Source organism: Pezoporus wallicus, unplaced genomic scaffold, assembly GCF_028554395.1.
Source record: "Pezoporus wallicus isolate ANWC-B61680 ecotype Strahan unplaced genomic scaffold, APGP_CSIRO_Pwel_v1 contig_1735, whole genome shotgun sequence".
NCBI classification, from domain to species: Eukaryota; Metazoa; Chordata; class Aves; order Psittaciformes; family Psittacidae; genus Pezoporus; species Pezoporus wallicus.
The window spans coordinates 169142-184519 of record NW_026636334.1 but is presented as its reverse complement, the minus strand read 5'-3'; the positions used below and the strand labels follow the sequence as shown (position 1 = coordinate 184519).

Sequence of the window (15378 nt, the reverse complement as noted above, 5' to 3'; positions counted from 1 at the left end):
GTGCTGCCCTGGGACTGCAGCACATTGGCACCTCCCTCCCTCCCCAAATGTGGCTTTTGGGTTCCAAAAACCAAGTTAAAAGTTTGAAACTGATGATTTTCATGTGCTGGATGTGAAATATTTGGTGCTCTGTCTGCCCGTCCAACCATCTGTCCCTTCTCTTGGGGACAACCCCTTGCACAGCTGGGCTCACCCCATCACCAGCCCTGCACCCCCAAATCACTGCAGGGGGGCCCATTGCACCCATATTTATTAACGCCTTACATAGAAACAGGGGTGAGAACCTCCCGGGGTTTGGCCGCTCCTGCAGCCCGCATTCCTGCGTTCCCAGGCCTCATCCCGCATGCCCGGGGGGGGTCTTCACTGCTTCCTGCTCCCCAGCCCTTTGCTGCGGGTGCCTGCGGAGCTGCCTGCGCCGGCAGCACGTGGGGAGCTGGGGCTCGCTGGTGGTGCGAGCACCGGGTACCACACCAATGCCAAGCCCTGGCAGCGTGCAGGCCGCCGGAGGCACAGCCACGACCGCGGCTCGGCGGCAGCACGAGGGCAGCCATAGCCCATTGCAGCCGGCAGCACCCAGGTGCCAAGCTCGGGTAGAGCACAGGGAGCCGGCAGCACAGGGTGGCATGGCTGCAGCTCCCAGGCAGCCGGGAGCACACAGGCAGCGATAGCACACAGCAGCCGGCAGCACGCACCGGTGGTGGGTAGGGAACCGGTAGCACAGACATGGCCGGAGCTCGCTGGCAGCACACGGGCAGCCTTTAGCACTCAGACACCAGAGCACAGGGAGCAGCAGCACAGGGTGGCACGGCCGCGGCTCACAGGCAGCGGTAGCTCATTGCAGCAGGCAGCGGTAGCTCATTGCAGCAGGCAGCGGTAGCTCATTGCAGCAGGCAGCTGCCGGGCTCCGGCAGCGCAGCCATGGCCGCAGCTCGGCGGCAGCACGGGGGCAGGCGGCAGCCTGCAGACACCCGGAGCTCGGTGGCAGCGCAGCCATGGCCGGAGCTCGGCGGCAGCGCGCAGGGCGCCGGGAGCGCGCCGCGGCCTGGAGCAGCCGGAGCCGGGCGGGCGGTGTCGGAGGGGCCCGTGGCAGCGTGCAGGCAGCCGGGGATAGCCCGCAGTGTGCAGGCAGCTCGGGATGGCCGGTAATGTGCAGGCAGCTGCCCGGCCGGGATTGGCTGCGGGGAATGACGCCCAACACAACAAAGGTGGAGTTGGAGAAATTGCATTAAAAAAAATTAAGAGCGAGAGGAGAGGAGAGAACGGGAGCGCAGGGAGGGAAGGAGGAAACTGCCCCTCGCCCGCCCCGCCGGGGGATCCCCGCCGCCGTGTCCCGGGGCCGCGGGGCGGGCAGGGACCCACCGAAGAGACCCACCGGGTCCCGTCCCCCCCCCCCCACTACCCCCCCGCTCCCTCCCCTCCGTCTTTTTATCTCCTTTTTCTCATGCAAACGCCGGGCGAGGATTGTTGCACATGTAAGGAGATTTTTTTTCCTTCCTCCCTTCTCTCCCCTTCCTCCCCCCCCTTTCCCTCCTCTGCTCCTTCCTCCTCCTCCTCCTCCTCTTTTTCTTCTCGCCAGTGTTGCAAAAGCAAAGAGCAATAAAATAGGCGGCGGAGGCGGCGGGAGCGCGGGGCGGCGGCGCTCGGGGAGCGGCGGAGGCTGGCGGCGGACCCCGGCGCGCAGAGCCCGGCTGATTGGAAGAGCGAACGCAGCGCCATGGAGGCGGGGGAAAGCGCGATCGTCTCTGCGGGGACTGGAGCGCGTCCACGCCCGGGGCCAGCGCTGCAGAGCTGGCCGCCGTTCAACCGCCGCTTCCCCGCCCCGGCCCCGCCGAGCGAGCCCCGGCCCCGCCGAGCCGCGGCCCCCCAAAGCCGCGGGCCCGCAGGTACGTGCCTGCGCCGGGGGAGCGGAACGGAGCCGAGCTCAGCCCTGCCTGCGCCGCCCGGGCTCGCCATTCGCCGCCGCTCCGCTCCGCCGGCGGGGCTGGAGGAGGCGCTTTGTTCCTGCCCGGGTCCCGCCGCCGCGCACCGGGCTCGGTAAGGGGCCGCCGCCGCCGCCGCTCCGCGGGTAGGGGGGCTCAGGCGGCCGGAGGGGGGGGTCCAGGGCGTATTTTTGGGGGAAAAAGCCGTATTTTTACACCGAATCCGGGGCACAAAAGGCGCCGTTTTCGCGCAGGCCCCGCGGGCAGGAAGCCGCCGCCGCTCGCTCCGCGGGGCACCGCGCTGGGGCTCGGGGCGGGGGAGAGCGCCCGGCTCGGCGGCCTCGGTGTGCCCCCCCCTCCCTCCTTCCCTTCCCTTCCCTCTCCTCCTCCTCGCTCCCTCCCTCCTTCCCGCTCGCCCTCCCTCCCTCCCGGCTGCCGCAGCTGGATTTCGGGGGCAGGCTTCCAGCGCTCCGCGCTTGTTTTTCCCCAGCCCGGGTGAGTCCCGCGCCGCGGCGGGGAGCTCGGCGCCGGTGCGTGCCCGGGCTCGTCCGCTCCCCCCCACCCCCCCCCCGCACCTCCCTTACCTCGATTTTCACCCTTTTATCCCCTTTTTCCCTATATCCCCCCATTTTTTTCCTCTTTTTTTTTTTGTTTTTTTTTTTTTTTCCCCGTTTTCCTTTTTTCCGCTCCCGCCTCCCCCCCCCCCCCCCCTCCGCTTCTTTCTCTTCCTTTCTTCCCCCCGGACCGGGAGCGGGGCTTCAGCCCCCCGCTGGGTGGGTGGGTGCTTCTGGGCTCGAGGAGGGGTCGCGGAGCAGGGGGGAGAGGAGGAGGGGGCGGCGGTGGTGGGGAGCGGGGGGGAGGATTGGGCAGGAGCCGCTCCCCGGGGGTCGGTGCGGGGAGGTCGCGCTGCCCTCGCCCGGCTCCTGCAGCTGCCCGGCCGCCCCCAGCCGGGCATCCCCGCCCCCCCTTCCCCCTCCTCCTCCTCCTTCTCCTTCTTCTCCTTCCCCCAGCGGCTCCGGCGCGGGGCTGGGGCTGCTGCGGCTCGGCTCGAGCTCCCCCCCTCCTCCTCCTCCTCCTTCCACCTCCTCCTCCTCCTTCTCTCCTCTCCTCCTCCTCCCCCTCGCAGCCCGGAGAGGTGGGTTTGTCTCGGCTTTATAACCGCGCCGGCTGCACGGGTGGAGGGGAAGGAGCGGCGGGCGGAGGCGGGCGCAGCCCGGCCATTGTGTGCCGCGGCGGAGAGCGCCGGCCGGTAACCACGGGGAGCGGAAAGGGGGGGGAGAGGAGCCGAGGACGGCGGAGAGGGGGAGGCCGCGGGGGGGACGACGGGGTGCGGGACCCTCCGCGCACCGCCTCGCTCCGGGGGGAGCGCGCCCCCCCCCCCCCCATCCGCTGCCCCGGCGCCCCGCACTCGCCTCCATTGTGTTCCCGTGCTCCGCGGGGGGAGCGGGGGGGGGGGGGGGGGGGGCGGCGGAGCGCGGGTCGTTGGCGCCCGGGAGAGCACCGGGTGCGGGAGGGGGCCGGGGAGGCGCCGCCGGGGCCGCCCGCGCTCGGTCCCACCCGGTTCCTGCTGCCTGGCGGAGGAGGAGACCGGCGCTGGCCGGCGGCGCAGGGCATGTGCGGGCTCCCCGCCCCCGCCCGCGGCCCGGCCCCTTCCTCCCCCGCCTCCTCCTCCTCCTCCTCCTCCTGCCCCCCCCCTCCAGGCGCGGGATCCGGTCCCGTCCTTCCCTTCCCCCCCCCGGGGGAGATCCCGCACCCCCCCCCCCCGGGGATCCCTGTGCGCGCGCAGCGCCCCGGCCCCCGCCCCGCCCCGGTGGATCCGGTGGATCCCTCCCCTCCCGCCACGATCCCGCCTCTCCCCTCCCCCCCCCGCGGGATCCCCGCTGCTCCCGCACCACCCCCACCCCCCCGGTGGGTCCCGCACCCCCTCCCCCCCCCCCCCGGTGCCCCTTGCCCAGGCCTGGGCCCTGCTCCCGGGCCCGGCTCCATGGGTGATGCCCGGAGGCCTCAGCCCTGTGACCCCCCCCATGGGGTCCCTCCCACATCCTGTTCCCCCCCCATAAGTTGTGGGGTGCCCCCCTTAAGGCCTCTCACCTGCTGTTCCCCTCCCCCGGGGCACTGCCCCACGGAGCCATGAGGTGCTCCCACTGGGATCTGTTGGAATCTCCCCCTTCCCTTGTGGACCCCACCATGGCAGAGCCCTGACCCCCCCCCCCCCTCCCGGGCTCCCCCCAGGGCCCCCAAACGGGCACAAATGGATCTGGGGATCCCTCTCTCCTCCAGGCAGGATCTCGGTGCATCTCTGGTGTTTCCCCCCCCCAGCCCTATTGACTCAGATCCCCCTCATATGGATCCGTAGCACCCCTAAACCCTTCTCCCCTTGGATCCCATCACCCTGAGCCCCTTTCCCTTGCCCCCTTTTTCTCCCCACACCAGCGTGGGGGGGTCCTGCCACTATTCAGGACCCCGCCTCCTGCACCCCAAACCCCACAGGGGTGGATGTGGGGTGGTTCCCAGCCCCCCATTTCTTGGGATGGGATGGGAATGGATCCCGGTCGGGTCCCGCTGCAGGGGGTGTCATCAGGGCTCTCCCTTGCCTGCAGAGCCGAGCGGGAGTGATCTCCGGTAGCCAGCGAGGAGGATGAACGGCGAAGCCGAGTGCCCTGCGGACCTGGAAATGACAGCTCCCAAAAACCAAGGTGAGCCCCGCATCCCTTGGGAATGCCGTGGGGTGCACAGAGTGCAGCTGAGTGAGGGGTGGAGCATCCCGAGCTGGAGCGGGGGGGGGGAGTTGTTGATCCCGATCCCGCACACGGATGCAGAGATTGGGAACGCTGTGGCTTGGGGGGTGTTTAGGGAGGGGGGGCTGGCACAAAGAGGTGCTGCCTTCCCCTGCTCACATCTGGGCTGCATTAGGAGCTGTTACCTTGGGCCTCTCCGGCTTCCAGCCCTTGGGATGACATCAGAGCTTCAGCTCCGGCTGGAAAAGGGGCAGGAAAACAAGCAGACACAGGAGCTAAAGGGACTTTTCCTATAGGGCAGCCCCCCCGGGCTCCCCCAGCACCCCAAAACCAGCCCGTGTCCTCCCGTGCCCCGGTGGACCCGGCCGCAGCACGTGTCCTTCACCGGAGCTTGAGCGGGATTTAATTACACCGGGAAAGCTTTCCTAATATAGAGCCGGCCCCGGCGCTGCCCGGGATAAATCGGGCTCAGGGCATGCCCAGCACCGCGGTGCTGGGTGCCCCGCAGACAGGGATGGGGACGTTGGGGTGCTGAGCACGGGGTCCCCGGTGTCCCCAGCCTGCTGCTGGCGAGGGGTCCTGGGAGGTTTCCGCAGTTCCCATGGGATTCCTGGGGTTGTTTTGGCCAGGGTCACCCAGGGATGAAGGTCTCTGGGGCTTCCTGCTTTGGAGAGGGGAAACTGAGGTATGGGGCAGGCTGGGGGGGCTCAGCCCCTTTTCCCTCCCCACTTGAGCTTCGTGGTCTGGCTGCTGTTACTGCTCCTGCTGTCTGCACGTGAAGTGGGCACCAGCTCCACGGCTCCGTTCTGCCTCCTCGCTCCTTGCATTTGGGAAGTGGGTGGGAAAATAGGGAGACAAAATACGGGGCTTGGTGCTCAGCTCCAGTCCCCCTCCCTGCAGCAGGGAATTCCCATCTCTTTTCCCCTTTATGAGGTTTTGGGGCTCTGGAGGAGCATGCAGGCATGTTCTAAGCCACTGGGCTCCCTTTATGGGGGGCTCTTTCCATTCCCCCCCAAATGAATCCCTCACAGAGACCCCCCCCAAAGTGAGAGGTCCAGGAGGTGAAATCACTGCTGGGGATGAAAGGAGGAGTGAGGAGATGGGGATGGAGGTGGAGGATCCAGAGAAGGGAATGGAGCTGGTGCAGGGCCTGGAGCCCAAGTGTGATGGGGAAGGGCTGAGGGACCTGGGGGGTTCAGTCTGGAGAAGAGAAGGCTCAGGGGGGACCTGATGGCTCCCTACAACTGCCTGAGAGGAGGATGGAGCCAGGAGGGGCTGGGCTCTGCTCCCAAGGAACAAGGGATGGGACAAGAGGAACCGGCCTCAAGCTGCACCAGGGCAGGTTTAGATGGAGCTGAGGAACAATTCCTGCCCCAGAGGGTGCTCAGGCATTGGAACAGGCTGCCCAGGGCAGGGCTGCAGTCACCGTCCCTGCAAGGGTTCACACAGCGTGGAGACGAGGCCTCAGTGCCATGGGGCAGTGGTGGCCTTGGCAGTGCTGGGAACGGTTGGAGTGGGTGAGCTTAAAGGGCTTTTCCAACCTGGCTGATTCCTTGAGTCTCTGCTCCCCTCAGTCCATGCCCAGTTGTTCTGTCCCCGTCTGAGGGCTTGGCTTTGAGGGCTCTGAGCTTTGACCTTGGCAGAGGTCACTGTGGAGCTCCATCCCATAGGATGCTGAGGCTCTCCCACATGAAGGAAAGGCAGCGCCGGGGCTTTCCCATTGCTCTGGATGCACGTTTAACACTTGGAAAGTGGGGTTCCCTCTTTCCTCCTTGGCTGCAGAGCTCTGCCATGCGGAGGGAATGACCCCTGTGCTCCCAGCATCCCCGTATCTGATGGAGCGCTGGGATGAGCTCCCTGCTTCCTCCCGAGTGGATTTTCAGCTTTGCCCAGGATGTTTTGGCCTGTAGAGAGTTGCTCCAGGGTGATGGAAACAGCCCCATCCCTTCAATCCCGAGGGGCAGCACTAGGTGTCCTGGGCCGGAGCCGCACGCAGGGAGCTGTTGTCCCTGTATCCCGCCGGGAATGGTGCCTCCTCCTAAGCCTGTTGCTTTGCTTTCAGAGCGCTGGTCTCAGGAGGACATGCTGACCCTGCTGGAGTGCATGAAGAACAACCTGCCCTCCAACGATGGGAGCAAGTTCAAAACCACCGAGTCCCACCTGGACTGGGAGAAGGTGGCTTTCAAGGACTTCTCGGGGGAGATGTGCAAGATGAAGTGGATGGAGATTTCCAACGAGGTACCTGAGGGATGGGGGGGGGGGGGGGGGGGGGGGCGGTGAGAGGGACCGGGTATCCTGGTGGCATTCCAGGGCTCTTGGAATCAGTGCCCGTTAGTGCTGCTGCCATCCCACTGCTGTTGGCATTGGGAGCCCCTCAGTGGTGTGGGGATGGTGTTCTTAGGGATGATGCCTGTTCACACTTGTGTCCTCCGTTACCCACAGGTGAGGAAGTTCCGGACCCTCACAGAGCTCATCATGGATGCTGAAGAGCACGTGAAGAATCCTTACAAGGGCAAAAAGCTCAAGGTATCCGGCAGGGATTGGGGTCGGACACTGAAGGGGGTGTCCCCATTCCCCTGGATAGGGGCTGTCACCAGAGCCACTGCAGGCACCTCCCTGCTGTAATCCCCGTGCCACTGCCCCGGCCACAGGGTCTGGGTCCTGGCCAAGTGCAGGGAACGTGGAACACGGTCACTGCTGCTGCATCCAAGTTTAGCTCTGGGGGGGGAGCAGGAAACTGCCGGCCTATTCCTGGCTGCTGGGCACCCGATGCTCGGCCCCGTCCCCTTCCTGCTGCCTCAGTTTCCCCTCTTGCAGCGCAGCCGCTCTGTGCCGGCTGGAGGCTGCTCCCGGGATTCTCAGCCAGTTCCCAGGGAAGGGAGTCCTTGCTCCCATGGCAGGGAGCTGGCTCACGGCAGGGCTGGCTGGAGGCAGTGCTGGGCGGGCTCGGGCTGTGCCGGCTCCACGCTCAGCCCATGCTGCTTTGCTGTCTCCCCAGAAACACCCCGACTTCCCCAAGAAGCCCCTGACTCCCTATTTCCGCTTCTTCATGGAGAAGCGGGCTAAATATGCGAAGCTGCACCCCGAAATGAGCAACCTGGATCTCACCAAGATCCTCTCCAAGAAATACAAGGAGCTTCCTGAGAAGAAAAAGGTACAGGGGGCAGTCTGAGCCCCTTCCCGTTGGGATCCTCCCCGTGCCGGGCTCTGCCTTCCCAGTGAAACCAGCAGAGCCCAGGCTCTGGATGGGAGAACCCCAGGTGCTTGCTCAGGCCCGTCAGACCCGTCAGACCTCCTCTGCTTCTCCTGCCCTGCTTCCCAGGATCCGTGGGGTGGAGGCTGGTCCCTTGGTCCGTCTCTTCCAGACGGACCTGGCTGGTGGCTCGGCTGCTGGGTGGATCTGTGTTTAGCGCTGGGTTCAGTCACGCTGCGCTGTGCGAGGGATGCAGGGCAGGATCTGCTCCGAGCCATGGGAGATGCTGGAGGAGACGTCCCCATCTCACCTCCCTGGTGGCTTTGTGTCCCCAGATGAAATACATCCAGGACTTCCAGCGGGAGAAGCAGGAGTTTGAGAGGAACCTGGCAAGGTTCAGGTGAGTGGGCAGCCCCGACCTCCTCTCCTGGCTGCAGCTCGGGGAGGAAGCCCTGATGGGCACCGTGAGGGCAGAAGGGAAGGGGAGGTGATGGAAAGAAAGAGCAAGGAAAAGGCACCTGAGGGCAGCCCCAAAGCAAGAGGGATCAGCCCTGCTCTGGGGGCTGCGTGGGGAGGACAGGAGCTCTGCCCCCAGCCCTGCTCAGAGCTGGAGTGACCCATTCCCCCCCAGACCTTCCCTTTGAAGGTGATCGCTGTGACCAAGATGGATCCCAGCATTCCCGATGCCCTGCGGCTGCTCCAGGGATGCGTTAAAGGGGATGCTCAAAGCTGATGCTCCCCCAGGAGGGGGCAGACTCCTAAAACCCTCCTGGACTCTGCAGTCCCTGAGGCTCAGCCCCGCAGTGATGGTTACCCCTCCCTGGGGAGGCTTAGGGGGTGTTCCTCCTCCTGCACCCTCCGTAACGCTCTCCCTTCCCTGCCGGGTAAAGAGAGGATCACCCGGATCTCATCCAGAACGCCAAGAAATCAGACGTGCCCGAGAAGCCCAAGACCCCGCAGCAGCTGTGGTACAACCACGAGAAGAAGATCTACCTGAAAGTGCGTCCAGATGTGAGTAGGGTGGGAGGGAGCGAGCGTGAGCCTGCAGGGCGCTGCGCCCCGCCGCTGGCGCACAGGAGGGGGAAACGAGAAGCATCTTGGGGGGGGGGAGGGCACACACACGGGCTGGAAGACAGCGCTGGGAGCTCCCCACAGCTGGATGGAGGTAAGGAGGGGCTCTGCACAGCTGGAAGAGGCTCAGGGGGTACAGACCCCAGTGCTTTTTGCCTGCAGTTTGAGCACAGGCTGAGGCAGGCAGGCAGGATTCCCAGCACAGACTTCACACCTCTGGCCGTGGCCCTCACTCGCACTCAGCCCCTGCCCTGGGCCGGCTCGGCTCCGCTGTTTTTGGACTTTTTTATCCCCCCTTTTTGTGGGTTTTGCCCCTCTGCCCTCACCTCTGGCTTTGGGTTTTCAGGCCACCACGAAGGAGGTGAAAGAGTCGCTGGGCAAGCAGTGGTCTCAACTCTCGGATAAAAAGAGGCTGAAATGGATTCATAAGGCCCTGGAACAGCGGAAGGAGTACGAGGTAGGGAGCAGCCTCACCCGTCCCCCTCCACACTCATCCCTGCGTTCACTCCGAGGCCGTCCAGCCTCACCCCATAGCCAGGGCTTCAGGCAGGTCCCTGCAGGTCACTGGTGAGTCTGAGCGCTGCCTCCTCCAGCCGTGCGTGGGGAAGGGAGAAGCATCCCTTGGGTGCTGTTAGGGCAGTGGTTGGCTTCTCTTTCCTCCTCCTCCGGCCCCAGCCAGGCGGGGACGGAGCCGCTCTGCTGACCTGTGCCCATCCTTTGCAGGAGATCATGCGGGATTACATCCAGAAGCACCCAGAGCTGAACATCAGCGAGGAGGGCATCACCCGCTCCACCCTCACCAAGGCCGAGCGCCAGCTCAAGGACAAGTTTGATGGACGACCCACAAAGCCCCCTCCGTGAGTCCTGTCATTCCCTGCCCGCATGAGAGGGATCCGTCCCCCTCCCAGTGACCACTTGGCTCTTGCTGATGAGGAAACTGGGGCTCTGCCTGGCTTTGAGAGCCCAAATCATTCCTGGGACCACATTCATGAGCCCATCAAGCTGGTCCTTAAACACATTGGTCCTTAATAGACATTAAATGTGTGTTTGCAGAGGATCTGAGCGAGGTTTATGGCGATGCTGCGTGCTCTGGGTTAAGGGGGTCCAGCCCAGAGGTCCCTTAAACCTCAGACACCTCTGGCACAGCAACCCTGGGGGGGGCTCGGTGGGGGGCTCTTAGCACGCAGAGCTCCACGCAGGTTGTCCCTAACGCTGGGTCCCCCCGTTGGTTGCAGGAACAGCTACTCCCTGTACTGTGCAGAGCTGATGGCCAACATGAAGGACGTGCCCAGCACGGAGCGGATGGTGCTGTGCAGCCAGCAGTGGAAGCTGCTCTCCCAGAAGGAAAAGGACGCCTACCACAAAAAGTGTGACCAGGTGAGTGACGATGGGCAGGGGGGAGGACACCAGTGCTGCGGGGAGGAAGGGGTGGGATGGGAGAGCTCGGGCTATGGATGAGCCTCATCCTTCCTCAGTGCCTCTTCTTGTCATCCTCGCCATCAGTTTCTTGGTGATCTCTTGTGGTCCTGTGTCCACACGCGTGTCTGTGGGACCAGGATGAAGGATGCTGTTGGGGGGGGGAGCGGAGGCTGGGTCAGGGACCGCACAAGGTAGGGATGGGGCAGGGGTTCTCTGTGTAACTGCATCTCCATCCCCTTCAGAAAAAGAAAGACTACGAGATCGAGCTGCTCCGCTTCCTGGAGGTGAGTGATGGGGGGCTCAGCCACGGTACTGGAGACCCTCAATGAGGGGAGGGAGCCCTGGCTGGGGACTGAGATCATAGAACCCCTTAAAACTCACCCGGTTCCAACCCCTGCCATGGGCAGGGACACCTCACACTAGAGCAGGTTGCTCCAAGCGCCATTCAACCTGGCCTTGAACACTGCCAGGGATGGATAACCCAGGGGTGCACCTGGACCCGGGCATCTTCCCTTTCCTATGAGGAAGGAGATGAGACTGCACCAGGGAGGGACATTGCCCACCAAGAGGGTGACCCAGCCTTGCAGTGCCCAATGCTGGCGTGGCTTTTGGCGTGCATTAAGTTCCCCGCTCGTGGCACCCAGGCCCCCCCAGCGGGGCCGTCTCACCGTGTCCCCTGTCTCGTGCCACCCAGAGCCTGCCTGAGGAGGAGCAGCAGCGGGTGCTGGGCGAGGAGAAGATGCTGGGCAGCAACCGGAAAGGGGCGACGAGTCCTGCATCCAAGAAATCCTCCCCGGAGACGGGCAAGGTGAGAGCAGCGGCCGCAGCGATGGGGCCGGGTGTGGGGTGAGGCTGCAGGGCCCTCCATGGGCTCACCCCGGCCGTGGCCGTGTGTGCCCCCCGCAGGCCAGCTCGGAGAAGCCCAAGCGGCCCATCTCTGCCATGTTCATCTTCTCGGAGGAGAAGCGGAAGCAGCTGCAGGAGGAGCGGCCGGAGCTGTCGGAGAGCGAGCTCACCCGGCTGCTGGCCCGCATGTGGAACGACCTCTCCGACAAGAAGAAGGTTGGTGCCGTCCCCATCCTGCTCCTGCATCCCTGCCTCCATCGGCCATCTCCCAGTGAGGAGCGCTGCTCTGTCCTGCTCCCGCTGCGGGGTCACCCCAGCACCGGTGGGTGGGCAAAGCCCACCGTAAAGGAAGCTCAGAGGGGTCCTTGAGCCTCCACTGCGGGGCTGTGTGGTTGGGGGGGGGGTTCCCTCGTTCACCCCCTCCCTGCACCCGGCACAGGCCAAGTACAAGGCGCGGGAGGCGGCGATGAAGGCGCAGTCGGAGAAGAAGCACGGCTCGGACAAGGAGGAGCGCGGGAAGCTGCCCGAGTCCCCCAAAACAGCCGAGGAGATCTGGCAGCAGAGCGTCATCGGGGACTACCTGGCGCGTTTCAAGGTGAGGAGCAGGCCGGGGATGCAGCTGGAGCTGGGAGCAGCGCTGGACTTGCCTCGAGCTTCCCTACCTGGGTTCATACCTGGGGCAGCAGGCGGGGGCTGTGGGGAGAAGGGTCACACATGGGAGCGGGTGCCCTGGGGTGGAGGTGGGGGTGGCAGCTTGGGCACATCTAATGTGGTGGGGGGGGTCTGTGCCATAGAACGACCGGGGAAAGGCACTGAAGGCCATGGAGGCCACTTGGAACAACATGGAGAAGAAGGAGAAGCTGATGTGGATCAAGAAGGCAGCGGAGGATCAGAAGCGATACGAGGTGGGTCCCTGCTCCCTCCTGCCCCTGGCCCTGGGCGCTGCCTGTGTGCCCCTGACCCCACTGTGTCCTGTGCCTCAGAGGGAGCTGAGTGAGATGCGGGCTCCTCCGTGCTCCACCAACTCTGCCAAGAAAATGAAGTTCCAGGGAGAGCCGAAGAAACCCCCCATGTGAGTACCTGGGTGTGGAATGTTGGGGTCCTGTGTTCAGCTCTGGGTCCCTCACTACAAGAGAGACATTGAGGTGCTGGAGCGGGGTCAACGGGGCTGATGCAGGGCCTGGAGCCCAAGTGTGATGGGGAAGGGCTGAGGGACCTGGGGGGTTCAGGCTGGAGAATAGAAGGCTCAGGGGGGACCTGATCGCTGCCTACAACTGCCTGAGAGGAGGATGGAGCCAGGAGGGGCAGGGCTCTGCTCCCAAGGAACAAGGGATGGGACAAGAGGATCAATTGGACTTGACCTTAAAGCTCTTCTCCAGTCCGGTTGATGCTGTGATTCTCTGGCTGGAGCTGGAGCTGGGGATGGAGGTGGTTGGTGCCCAGGGACACCTCAGTTCTGTCCAGCACGTTCTGTGTGCTCCCCCCTGCAGGAACGGTTACCAGAAGTTCTCCCAGGAGCTGCTGTCCAACGGGGAGCTGAACCACCTCCCGCTGAAGGAGCGCATGGTGGAGATCGGCAGCCGCTGGCAGCGCATCTCCCAGGGCCAGAAGGACCACTACAAGAAGCTGGCAGAGGAGCAGCAGAAGCAGTACAAGGTGCACCTCGACATCTGGCTCAAGGTGAGCGCCCAGTCCTGCGCTCAGTTCCTGGGGACCATTGGCGTGGTCTCTGCCCCATCCCCTGCTCCATCCCCTGCTCCATCCCCTGCTCCATCCCCTGCTCCATCCCCTGCTCCATCCCCTGCTCCATTCCCTCACCATCCCCGCTCCATCCCCGCTCCATTCCCTCACCATCCCCTGCTCCATTCCCGCCCCATCCCCTGCCCCATCCCCTGCCCCATCCCCTGCTCCATTCCCGCCCCATCCCCTGCCCCATCCCCTGCCCCATCCCCTCACCATCCCCTGCCCCATCCCCTGCCCCATCCCCTGCCCCATCCCCTGCCCCATCCCCTGCCCCATCCCCTGCTCCAACCCCTGCTCCAACCCCTGCTCCATGCCGTGCTTCAACCCCTGCTCCATGCCGTGCTTCAACCCCTGCTCCATGCCGTGCTTCAACCCCTGCTCCATGCCGTGCTCCATCCCGTGCTCCATGCCGTGCTTCAACCCCTGCTCCATGCCATGCTCCATCCCGTGCTCCATGCCGTGCTTCAACCCCTGCTCCATGCCGTGCTCCATCCCCTCACCATCCCCTCCTCCATCCCCTGCCCCATCCCCTCACCAACCCCTGCTCCATCCCATTCTCCATCCCCTGCCCCGTCCCCTGCCCCGTCCCCTGCTCCGTCCCCTGCTCCATCCCCTCACTATTCCCCTGTCTCTGCAGAGCCTCTCGCCCCAGGAGCGCGCTGCCTACAAGGCGCACACTTCCAACGTGAGTATCCGCCCGATGGGGGGGATGTGAGGGGCTGGGGGCTGGGTTGGCTGGGGGTGAATGAGCCAAGCTTAGGGGAGCCCCGCGCTGCTCGGCAGCGGGGTTATCTCCAGGCTGGGCACGGGGAAGGAGCCGAGCTCTGCAGCTCTGAAAGGTTTGGGTCTGTTCTCTGCCCTGCAGAAACGCAAGAGCATAGGAAAGATCCGGGGCCCCAACCCCAAGATAAAGCCAACGATGCAGTCCAAGTCGGTGAGTGCGCGATGCCCGTGTGGGCACCCAGCACCCTCTTCTCTGCTTCAGGGTATCGCTGCTGCTTCCTGCTGCCCTGCTGCTTCCTGCTGCCCTTTCTGTGAGGCGATAATCCAGGGGCTATGCCCAGATCAATCCTCCAAACCTCACGGCTGATTCCCCCCCCCCCGGCTCCGGGAAACTCTTTGGGGCTGTTTGGAGCATAAAGGGGGAAAACTCCTGGATGAGGTGTGGGGCAGGAGCCCCCCTGAGCCTGCTTGGTGGCGGGAGGAGCCCAAAGGCTGATGGCTGGCTGAGGATGGGGTGATGCACCCATGGGTGCTGCTGCCCCACAACCACCCTCCTCCCACCCCTCAGGAATCCGAAGATGACGATGAGGAGGAAGAGGAGGAGGAAGACGACGACGAAGACGAGGATGACGACGACGACAACGGGGACTCATCGGAGGAAGGCGGCGACTCCTCCGAGTCCAGCAGCGAGGAGGAAAGCGACGACGGGGACGAGGTGAGGCTGTGGCGGGTGCTGGGGCCGCCCCATGCCCATTGCTCCTACCCCACATCCCCCTCCTCCAGGGCTGGGGGTGAAGCCGCCGGGCTCCGATCGCAGCGCAGCAGAGGAGGGGGAGGCAAAGGGGAAGGGGATGAGCCCCCCCTGCCCCATAGCCCCGGGGAGGGCGCGAGGAGCAGCCGTAGAGGCACGGGTGGTGCCTGGGGCCGTTCCTGTCTCTTTCCCACTGGAGATTTGAGCCCGGTCTCGGCTCCGTTTGTGCCAGCGGGGAAGCTGAGCTGAGCCCTGGCAAACTCATTCCTGCCCCACACGTCCCTGCTCTGGGTGCTCTGAGATGGGAGGGATGGGGCTGGACCCCCCACAGGGGGTCAATGGGGAAAGGATGGGCCCCCCCCAGTTCCCTGCTGCTCACCCCCCACAATGTCCTCTCTGCCCCCCCCCCCAGAACGACGATGACGATGAGGATGAGGATGATGAGGATGAGGATGACAACGACTCTGAGGGCAGCAGCAGCTCCTCCTCCTCCTCGGGGGACTCCTCCGACTCCGACTCCAACTGAGCCCAGCTCTTTGTAACGTCCTTGGGATTCTCGGTTCCAGTCCCAACCCACCCCCCCCAAACCTCTTCCTCCTGCAGCACCCCCCCCATTGGGACCCCCAGCCTGGGGCTTGGGGGCCGGAGGGACCCCTCCACCATCACTATGGGGGGGGATGAACCGGGGCAGGGGGTAGAGGGGGTGACCCCCCCTTCCCTGCACCCCCTTTAGCAAGGGGGGGGAAATGATTATTGTTACTTTTTGGGGGGGTTTAATTGTTTTTTTGGGGGGCTGCCCTGTCCCCCCCCACTGCCAGCTCTGGACTTCATAGAAAGAAAAGGAGAAACAGGAAAAAATCCCCCCCCCCCCCTTTTTTTTTTATATTAAAACTCCCAGAAATGGATAAACTCCCCCCACCCCCCCCCGAGCATGAGCCGAGCTGCTCAGGACTCAGCCATTGGGATGATGGCTCC

At 64.7% G+C, this 15378-nt stretch overlaps 1 protein-coding gene across 9 annotated transcripts; it reads left to right on the top strand.

Moving 5' to 3' along the window:
* Positions 1–1322: 1322 nt before the first annotated feature.
* On the top strand, positions 1323–15140 carry UBTF (upstream binding transcription factor). 9 transcript variants are annotated; one of them, XM_057400114.1, is made up of 21 exons: positions 1323–1472; positions 4520–4615; positions 6720–6895; positions 7100–7183; positions 7656–7811; positions 8186–8250; positions 8741–8861; positions 9268–9378; positions 9645–9778; positions 10157–10298; positions 10583–10624; positions 11035–11148; positions 11247–11402; positions 11626–11781; positions 11981–12091; positions 12170–12258; positions 12677–12866; positions 13567–13614; positions 13795–13863; positions 14221–14367; positions 14816–15140. In XM_057400114.1, exons 2-21 carry the CDS (start codon positions 4558–4560, stop codon positions 14927–14929), a joined length of 2283 nt encoding a protein of 760 aa, XP_057256097.1. In that variant the 5' UTR covers positions 1323–1472; positions 4520–4557; the 3' UTR covers positions 14930–15140. The 9 variants fall into 9 exon arrangements, with proteins under 9 accessions (XP_057256097.1, XP_057256099.1, XP_057256101.1 ...); XM_057400116.1 differs by lacking the exon at positions 1323–1472 and adding an exon at positions 1745–1883; XM_057400118.1 differs by lacking the exon at positions 1323–1472 and adding an exon at positions 1894–2034 and having other exon boundaries at positions 8741–8849.
* Positions 15141–15378: the final 238 nt, after the last annotated feature.